This window comes from Mobula birostris, chromosome 15, assembly GCF_030028105.1.
Source record: "Mobula birostris isolate sMobBir1 chromosome 15, sMobBir1.hap1, whole genome shotgun sequence".
In the NCBI taxonomy this organism is placed as follows: Eukaryota; Metazoa; Chordata; class Chondrichthyes; order Myliobatiformes; family Myliobatidae; genus Mobula; species Mobula birostris.
The window spans coordinates 53,108,010-53,118,865 of record NC_092384.1 but is presented as its reverse complement, the minus strand read 5'-3'; the positions used below and the strand labels follow the sequence as shown (position 1 = coordinate 53,118,865).

At 40.3% G+C, this 10,856-nt stretch overlaps 1 protein-coding gene across 1 annotated transcript; it reads right to left on the bottom strand.

Annotated features, from left to right (window-relative positions):
* Nucleotides 1-307: 307 nt before the first annotated feature.
* On the bottom strand, nucleotides 308-8,798 carry tmed6 (transmembrane p24 trafficking protein 6). Its single transcript, XM_072279183.1, has 4 exons — nucleotides 8,586-8,798; nucleotides 2,786-2,912; nucleotides 2,252-2,406; nucleotides 308-541 (listed from the first exon to the last, which is right to left on the bottom strand). Exons 1-4 carry the CDS (start codon nucleotides 8,796-8,798, stop codon nucleotides 308-310), a joined length of 729 nt encoding a protein of 242 aa, XP_072135284.1.
* Between the last annotated feature and the right edge of the window lie 2,058 nt (nucleotides 8,799-10,856).

Below are 10,856 nucleotides of genomic sequence, written 5' to 3'. Positions count from 1 at the left end.
GAGACCCTTCAATGGGGAGGAGAAACTTTTAGCTTTTGTCATTGAGAGAATAAAGCATCAATTTTTCATTCCTGCCTTGAGCCATTTTGTAGTTTCCAATCTGAAGGCAACAACATTGATTTCTCTAACTTTCGGTAACCACCCCCCTCTATCCCCACACACCCTCACCTTTCTTTTCCCTTATTCCTCTGCCTCCTTTATCCAAAAACAAACCCTAAATGAAAGGACAGAGCCAGAATAAAATTTGTTTGTAAGCTATTTAATCCAGTCAATTTAGCACCATTACATTTCTTAAATAAGATTGTGCTTAGCATCTGGGCTTTTCACCTGCAGTGATGTCTCTCACAGCAAACAGCTGCTTCAGAAAGTAAAGCTGTGAAACACCAGATAAAACAATGACTACACTCTGGATAAATGACCACCAGTACACATAATTGTTGAGTGCAAGTGATGCAAAGTAATCAGCTCCTTTATGCATCCTGGCAAAGTTATAGTATCTCCACATATGGAAAACATAGATCTGTATCTGGATAGTTGCATCCTGTGGGGAAAATGTTGGGCGTAGAAAGAAAGATTGTAAATTTTGTACAAGACATATTTTAAAACAATAATTAATGTAATGAATAGATGCTGATATAAAAGTAATATAATGCATAAAATATCACATAAAGAGTTGAACATAGATATATGTGACATAAACACTTTTGCAATACATAAAAACTTATATCTTGCTAAAAACAGTCTGTTTCTTGCTTTTATTGTCTGCATAATTTGTGGAATTTTTTTCTCTCTGTGCATTGGGTGTTTTTTAAAAATGGGATTCTTTCAGGTTTCTTGCTTTGTGGCTGCCTGTAAGCAGACGAATCTCAAGGTGTATAATTTATGCATACTTTGATAATAAATGGACTTTGAAACTTTGTTTCTGAGATAATAGTGACACCAGTGTCCCAATAGTGAGAGAAGAGGGAAAGGGCCATTCCAAGATATGCTTGAGAATGTGGTAATAAATTCTGAAACTACTAAAATCTGTTTAGCTAAGCTTCTACATCAGTATTGGGAAGCGTTGAACAGTTGCTGCAGCTCATGTTGCAGAGGGTACACTAATTGCGGAGGAAGTGAATGTCGAAATTGCAGGATGGGATGTCAAATGGAGTTCAGCTTTCTTGAGATCCAGAGTCAAATGATCCTGTTTGCACCAAATGTGGGCAGAGTGAGCAGGCCCTTAATAAGTAAGTGCCATTTGATCATTGCTATTGATTGAGCATACACTAATTGGCTACTAACAGGTGAGATTGCACTTGTTATTCTTTTTTTTTTGTGGACAGGACTATTGCCATTGATCTGAATCTCTCTAGCTGCTGGATTTGATGAAAATCCCTAGAGCACTGCAATGTACTCTGAAAAACAGATCTTATCAGTCTGCTGTTCCATATTGAGGCAATTTGATGCTTTATTAGTCCACAAGATTGAGTAGATCATAGAGGTGTTATAAACAGAACACCTTGATTCAGTTTTTTTGAGATTGCATTTTTATTCCACGTGCATATGCCAGTGATAATAAACCAGATTCTGGGTCTAATTCTGTATGCTCGTTCAGCTCCAGATTTCTAGATTTTGCAGATATAATCAGGATTTACAGTCTATTTTAAAAGTATGATGATGAGACTGCTGTAATGATAGAACAGCTCAGCTTTAATTTGAGACAATGGACCAAATTTCCGATAATGGTCCTGGTAGATTCTCAATGAATTCATACCACTAATCAAGTAGAATTCTTGCTGTGTGTTTACATCCTTCATTCCCTCAATCAACAATACCAAAATATGTTCAGCAATTTGATTACTATATATGGTATGGAATCTTGCTCTATGCCACATTTATCTACATTTTTCAAAGTAATATAACAAAAATGATACTGTTAATACCTCCAGGACAATGTTTTAAACAAGCTTATCTCATTAAACAATGTGCTTGCCAAATTTTTTGCATTAAAATTGCTGTTGTTTCCTTTCATAATAAATATCCTGTTGCCATTGTTCACCAATGTAAGGCTTTTCTATTAAAATTGTCCTAGTTAGCACAATTTTACTGCACAGTTACACAACTCAGCAAGAAATATACAACCTCAACTAATCACGGCAATAAAAAAAAATCAAACTAAACTAGAATCACAATAACAACATTCAGCTGTAAAGAAGAGGAGTAAGTTAGTATAAATACTCAATAACATTATCTGATCAATGTTTCTAACCTGAATCGCTGATACAGTGTCATTCAGATGAACATTTACTCTATTGACTGTTTCCTTTTCTTCATCAAAACCATCATAGTAAGTTCCAAAACTGATAAAGATCTGCTTCGATCCAAAGTGTGAAAAAAAGTTATTCAAGCAAAGTTGATAAAAACCTAAAACAAAACAAATTATGATAGTTCATTAAAGAAAATTGTAAGGTTACATTTGGGTTTATACAATATCTTTAAACTACTTCAAACAATGACAAATTTGCAGGTGTTCACCTAATTCTTAGGCAAAACTTTTTATGTTGTCAGAATAACCTACAATACAGTGAAAATAAAAGGAGTATGGGAAACCGGAATCAGTTTGAGGAGCCCAGGGGATATAGGGGCCCCAGTTAATCACATAGGAGTGCAGTACTAATGCCCTGCAAGTTGAAAGATGGCATGGGAGTTAGGGCTCCGGTAAATTGATTGGACTGCAGGAGCCAGAACAGAATCATCATCTGCTCACTGATAACATTCCGTAAAGTAAAATTGCAGACCATACCTGTTTGTTCTGTTTTGAAGTTGATTTGTCCACTTGTTTCACTGGATGTTTCTATCAAATACCCACTGGGTGCATTAACCGTGGCAGTGATAGTTCTGTCATTCTGTAACCCGGCTACCCATTGAACCTGGGAATAAGATTTTAAAAGCATTGCTTCCAATTTAGAACATGTTTTATTACATATTGTATTATACTGCTTATAGATTAAATAATCCTTCAAAATACATGTCAGTTGTTAGTAAATCCCTGAGGACCTAACCAGGTCCCAACATATCGACGCAGTTATAAATAAGGCAAAACAGTGGTTATACTTCATTTGGAATTTGAAGAGATTTTGTATGTCAACAAATACACTCAGAAACTTCTACAGTTGTACCGTGGAGAGCATTCTGACAGGCCACATCACTGTCTGGTATGGAGGGGCTACTGCACAGTACTGAAAGAAGCTGAGAAGGTTGTAAATCTAGTCAGCTCCATCTTGGGCACTAGCCGACAAAGTACCCCGGATATCGTCAAGGAGCAGTGTCTCAGAAAGGCAGCGTCCATTATTAAGGACCTCTAGCATCCAGGGCATGCCCTTTTCTCACTGTTACCATCAGATGTGAGGTACAGAAGCCTGAAGGCACACACTCAGCGATTCAGGAACAGCTTCTTCCCCTCTGCCATCTGATTCCTAAATGGGGAATGAATCCTTGGACACCACCTCACTTTTTTTAAAATATATATTTCTGTTTTTTGCATGATTTTTAATCCATTCAATACATGTATACTGTAATTGATTTACTTTTTATTTATTATTTTATTTTGTTTTTTTTCTACTATATTATGTCACTTGCCGGTGATAATAAACCTGATTCTGATCATGAATGGATCTGAGTTTATTTATTTATTGAGTCACAGTGCAGAATGGGACCTTCTGGCCCTTCGAGCCTCACCACCCAGCAAACCCCTGATTTAACCCTTACCTAATCACAGGACAATTTATAGTGACCGATTAACCTACTAACCAGTGAACCTTTGGATTGTGGGAGGAAACTGGAGTACCCGGAGAAAATCCATGCTTCTCAGGGGGAGGACGTACAGACTCATTACAGGTGACGTCGGAATGAAACTCCAAACTCTGACGCTCCAAGCTGCACTGGCCTCGCGCTAATCGGTACGTTCCCCTGGCATCCATTGGTGTTATTCCAGATTTCACTGACTTACATGGTTCACCTACTCAGAATGTAAAAAGATACGACCTCATAGTATCACACATGTGGAAAAGAGTCAACATTTCAGGCCGAGACTCTTCCTCAGGACTGGAAAAAGAAGATGAGAAGTTTGGGTAAGAAGGTGGGGGGAGGGGAGGAAGAAGTATAAGCTGGTAGGTGATAGGAGAAACCAGGAGAGGGGGAGGGGTGAAGTAAAGAGCTGGGAAGCTGATAGGTCAAGAGATAAAGGGGCTGAAGAAGGGGGAATCTGATAGGAGAGGGTAGAAGGCTGTGGAAGAACAAGAAGGGGGGGAGGGGAGCGCCAGAGGGAGGTGTTGGACAAGAAAGGAGATAAGGTGAGAGAGGGAGACAGGAATGGGAATGGCGAAGGGGTGGGAGGTGCAATTAAATCGATGTTCATGCCATCAGTTTGGAGGCTACCCAAACAGAATATAACGTATTGCTCCTCCAACCTGAGCGTGGCCTCACTGCGGCAGTACAGGAGGCCGTGGACTGACATGTCAGAATGCGAATGGGAAGTACAATTGAAATGGGTGGCCACCGGGAGATCCCACTTTTTCTGGCGGATAGAGCGTACGTGCTTGGTGAGGCAGTCTCCTATTCTACATTAGGTCTCACCGAGATACAGGAGCCGCACTGGGGGTATCAGGTACAATAGGTGACCCCAACAGCCTCACAGGTGACGTGCCACCTCACCTGGAAGAACTATTAGGAGCCCTGAATGGTAGTGAGGTAGGAGGGGTAGGGGCAGTGTGGTAAACCATATATATATGTTGTAACTGGGTTACCTGTCAGGACACGCCCCTCTGCCGACTGCTCCTGTGGCCTCTCCCACAGACCCCTGAATAAAGGCGATTGTGCCACTGCTCCTCTCTCAGTCCAGGGCAGATACTCAGCATAGTCGAGGTCACACTTTACTGCTAATAAAAGCCTTTCAGTATTTACTGTACTTCCAGTCTTTTGGGGTAATTGATAGTGCATCAGGCAGGTGTGGCACTTGTTCCACTTGAAAGGGTAAGTACCAGCAGGGAGATCAGTGGGGAGCAATGAATGGACAAGGGAGTCACGTAGGGAGCGATCCCTGCGGAAAGTGGGAAGTGAGGAGGGGTGGGAAAAATGTACTTCGTAGTGGGATCACATTGGAGATGGGGGGAAATTATGGAGAATTATGTGCCGGATGTGGAGGCTGGTGGGGTGGTAAGTGATGATAAGGAACAATACCCCTGGGAGAGGGCAAATATGTGCAAAATGGAAGAGATGCAGGTGAGGGCAGCATTGATGGTGGAGGAAGGAAAGCCCCTTTCTTTGAAGAAGGAGGACATCCCCTTCATCCTGGATTGAAAAGCCTCATCCTGAGAGCAGATGCGGCAGAGACGGCGGAACTGAGAGAGGGACATTGAATTTTAAGAGTGACGGGTGGGAAGACATATAGACCAGTTAACTGAGAATCAGTGGGTGAATAAGATAAAGGAACTTTCCTTCTTCCACCATCCATGCTGCCCTCACCTGCATCTATTCCAATTTGCGCATGTCTGACCTCACCCCATCTTCCCGCCACCCAACCAGGGATTGAGTTTCACTTGTCCTCAACTACCACCCACCAGCCTTTGCGTCCAGCACATAATTCTTCATAACTTCTGCCACCTCCAATGGGATCCCACCACCAAGCACATCTTTCTGCTTTCCACAGGGATCGTTCCCTAAACAGCTCCTTGTCCATTCATCCTTCCCCATTGATCTCCCTCCTGGTACTTACTGTTGCATGTGGAACAAGTGCTACACCTGACCCTCACTGCCATTCAGGGCCCCAAACAGTCCTTCCAGGTGAGACGACACTTCATCTTGTGAGTCTGTTGGGGTCATCGACTGTATCCGGTGCTCCCAGTGTGGCCTCGTGTTTATCAGAGAGAGTTGACGTAGATTGGGAGACAGTTTCACCGAGCACTGCCACTCCGTCCACCAGAAAAAGCGGGGTCACCTGGTAGCCACCCATTTCCATTCTACTTCCCATTCCCATTCTAACATGTCAGTCCATGGCCTCCTTTACTGCCATGATGAGGCCACATTCAAGTTGAGGAGCATGACTTTATATTCTGTCTGGGTAGCCTCCAACCTGATGGCATGAACATCAATTTCCCAAACTTATTGGAAATGCATCCCCTCCCTCCTTTCAACATTTCCATTCCCCTCTCTCACCTTATCTCCTTCGCTGCCCATCACCTCCCTCTGGTGCTCCTCCCCCTTCCCTTTCTTCTGCAGCCTTCTGTCCTCTCCTATCAGATACCCCCTTCTCAAGCCCTTTATCTCTTTCACCTATCATTTTCCAAGCTCTTTACTTCACCATCCTCTCACCTGGCTTCACCTATCACCTACCACCTTGTACTTCTTCCTCCCCTCCCCCAGTCTTCTCATCTTTTTTTTTCCCAGTCCTGATGAAGGGTCTCTGCCTGAAATATCAATTGTTTACTCTTTTCCGCAGATGCTGCTTGACCTGCTGAGTTCTTCCAGCATTTTGTCTGTGTTGCTTTGGATTTCCAGCATCTGCAGATTTTCTTGTCTTTGTACTTCATAGTAGACTCGTTTGTGGAGAAAAAGCAACACGTAAAATAAACCAAATTATTAGCGTGTGCACGTTGCCTGACTGGCTGAGAATTTTCACCATTTGTGTTTCAAGTTTTCAGCATCATTTTGTTTTTCTATTAAAATCCCATTAAATAATATGGAATAATGAAGGAAATGAATTCAAATCCTAACAGGCCGATTTGAGAATTGGAATTAGTTTTTTTTAACATTATGTTGGAAGTCAAAATCAGTAAAAGAGACCACAACAATGTAGGATTTCATAAAATCCCAATCAGGCCACTGCAGAATATTTGGAAAGACAATTTGTCATCTATACTAAATCTAGCCAATGTGTTACTCCAATTCAGCATCAACGTGACTGATTCTTAGGCGACCTTTAATCCTGACCAAGGAGATTCCATTTTACCAAATGCTACACAGAGTAACAGCAAAAAAAAGCTGCAGAGGGTTGTAAATTTAGTCGGCTGCATCTTGGGTGTAGCCTACAAAGTTCCCAGGATATCTGCAAGGAGTGGTGTCTCAGTACATTATTAAGGACCTCCAGCACCCAGGGCATGCCCTTTTCTCACTGTTACCATCAGGTAGGAGGTACAGAAGCCTAAAGCAATTCAGGAACAGCTTCTTCCCCTCTGACATCTGATTCCTAAATGGACATTGAACCCATGAACACTACCCCACTTTTTAATATATATTATTTCTGTTTTTTGCATGATTTTTTAATCTATTCAATATGCGTATACTGTAATTGATTTACTTATTTATTATTTTATTATTTTTTTCTTCATCTTCTATATTATGTATTGCTTTGAACTGCTGCTGCTAAATTAACAAATTTCATGACACATGATGGTGATAATAAACCTGATTCTGATTCTGATTCTGATTCTGAATCTTTGGGCACAATAAAGGTAGAAACATACCAGGCAATCCAGCAAAGCCTTTCTTATTGATATCTTGAAGTAGTGACAAATTTTGAAAAGGTGTTCCACAAGTGTCAAGCAACAGCCAAAACTATTCTTATATATTGAAATTTTTTTTTAGGTGTGTCGTACCAGACATTCAGCCATTCTGTGTGTGTGGTGTCAGGATTAACCGGGTCACGTTATGAACGTTCCTAATTCAACCCTTGTATTTTTTATAAGGCCGAGTGGCTAGCTCGACACTCAACCCAGCACAGACAGAAAGCGTGCTCGGGGGTGGCCCGACCTGGATTCGAACTCAGGAACCCTCACTCTGGAGTCTGGCGCTGATATCACTGTGCCACCAGCCAACCATATGTTGAACTGTGGCCTTTGGATATACATGGACTAAGGAACCAATATAATTCAGGATTATAATGGGTAAATTCAAGTAAGATAAAAACATTAAGGTGATTGGTTACAGGTTACTGTAATAATTAAAGCTATTTAACATTTAAGAATGATAGATATTTAGATCAGAGTAAAATTTTTAACCATATCAACATAATCTGGTGACTTCAGCTTCCTTTCAGTACAGCTACTACAATGGCCTCTACCAGTCAAAATTAAATTTTGTTTATCCATCTGCTGTCCATATAACGAAGAATAAATCCAACGAGCATCCCATTAATCCCGTTTCATTCATTGCCAAAATGATGCAAAGTGTCAGTAATACTGCCAAGCAGCAAGGTAATCCGAACATGGACAAAAGACCTGAGTTACAGATGCAAATTAAAAGCAATAGCTCTGAATAACAATGCTACCTGTTAGCAGCTATAGCACTGATAAAACAGAGAGTTCCCATATTTCCACTAACTTCAACTTAATAAACAAGAGAATCTGCAGGTGCCGGAAATCCCAGCAATACACACAAAATGCTGGAGGAACCACTGAGCTCCTTCAGCATTTTGTGTATGTAACTTCAAATTTATAACCACTTCTATATAATAATGTTGCTCATGCGTCTCAGCTAATAATTATTTTTACATGATATGATCGAAGTTAGAACACTGACATAGTAAGAAATGAATTGCAAATTCCTACCTCATAATTAAAATAAAAGTAACCTTTTTGTTCCGCATACTGCCAGAGACACTCCTGTCCGCCGCCTTCCACAATGACAGAGAAGTCATGCTGATTGGCACCATGAAATACATCAGGTTCACTTGAACCACTCGTTGATTCAGATTTTTGACATCTCCCACTTAAAAGCAAAATAACACATAGACACACATGCACAAAACTTTGTGTGGACATTTTGCTGTTATAATTTCTGGAGAATTCCAAGATGCTGAAAACTTATGGCTCAGTAAATGATTAACCCTGTTATCTAATCTTTGTTACTATTAATTCTACTTAATGACCTTCACATCTGTGCAATATAGATTTTTAAACAAATAATTTTCAAAACAATTGTAAACATATAACCTACAAAGAAGCAGACATTATTTTTTCAAAATATTTTGTTTGAAATATGTTGCTTATACAAAGCTATATGTATTTTGATTTATAAATACATCAACTTTGTGTATGTTACTCAGTGGTGACATTGAACATGACAAATGCAAAACTTTTTGAACTTCAAGGTCTTTTAGAGTGTGTATTACAAGCTTATGTTTTACCTGCACACTGAATTTAGTTCAAACATACCATTCATTTATATGGCCAGATATATACAATTTCATATATTTCAATACAAGTTTCAAAATTTAAAATAACAACTTTCAGGCTTGTTTTGCTATATAATTTGAGCTCAGTCATACTTTTAAGAAAAAAATAACATCTGAAAATTGAAGTCTTATGTTCTGTTAATCCATGTTCATGATGATTGGTTTACTATTGTCATGTGTACTCAGATAGAGTGAAAAACTTTTGTTGTATGTAATCCGGACAAATCATTCTATGCCATAGTTCATCAAGGTACTACAAAAGGAAAACAGTAACAGAGTGTCAAATAGAGTGGTGTTAGCATTACACAGAAAGTGCAGTACAGGTAGATAAAGTGAAAGAGCCATAGCAAGATAGACTGGGAAATCAAGAGTTTATTTTTAATGCAAAAAGGTCCATTCAACAGCAGGGTAGAAGCTGTCCTTGAGTCTGGTGGCAAAGGCTCTCAACCTTTTGTATCTTGTGTCCTGTGGAATGATTGAAAACAGAGAATGACAGGGGTGTGAGGACTTTGGCTGCTTAACCATGGCAGCAAAAGGTACAAACCTTTGCAGCTGTAAAATTTCCCTCGGGATCAATAAAGTATATCTATCTATCTATCTAAACCGATTCAATGGAGGGGACGCTGGTGTTTGTGACAGACTGGGCTGTGTCCGCAGTTCTCTAAAATTTTTCATGGTCTTGAACAGAGCATATGTCACACTAAGGTGTGATGAGTCCTGATGAAGGGTCTCGGCCTGAAAAGTCCTCTGTTTATTCTTTTCCAAAGGTGCTGTCTGGCCTGCTGAGTTCCTCCAGCATTTTGTGTGTGTGTTGCTTTAGATTTCCAACATCTGCAGATTTTCTCATGTTTGTGATACATCGGAATAAGTTCCTTTCTTTGGTGCATCTGTGAAAATTGGCGAGGATTATTGGAGACATGCCAAATTTCATTAACCCTCTGAGGAAGTAGAGAAGTGAATGTGCTTTCTTGGCTATTGAAAAGCACAAGTGGCCAAAGTAACAAACAAAACAACATGTCCTTAAGTTCTCAGATCAGTTTGACTTGGTCAGTATCCCTTAGTGCTCTGATCTAGTAGTGCTGCCAGAGGTCCTTGAGTGTCAGGGAGCAGGAGTGAGTGCCATTGCTATTACAATGGAAAAAGTGCTGGGCAAACTGAAAGATCTTAAGGTGGGTAAGGCACCTGGACCAGATGGACTTCATCCCAGAGTCCTCAGAGAGGTTGCTGAAGAGATAATGGATGGTTATGATCTTTCAAGAATCACTTGATTCTGGCATAGTCCCGGAGGAACTGGAAGATTACAAATGTCACCCCACTCTTTAAGAAGGGAGGAAGGCAAAGAAAGGAAATTATAGGCCAGTTAGCCTAACCTCAGTGGTTGGGAAAGAATTGCATTCTATTATTAAGGATGAGGTTTTGAGGTACTTGGAGACTAATGATAAAATAAATCAAAATCAACATGGTTTCTGTCAAGGGAAATCTTCCCTGACAAATCTGTTAGAGTTCTTTGAGGAAGTAACAAGCAGGGTTGACAAAGGAGAGGCAGTGGATGTCATTTACTTGGATTTTCAGAAGGCATTTGATAAGGTGCCACACATGAGGCTGCTTAACAAGATAAAATCCCATGGCATTACAGAAGAAACAC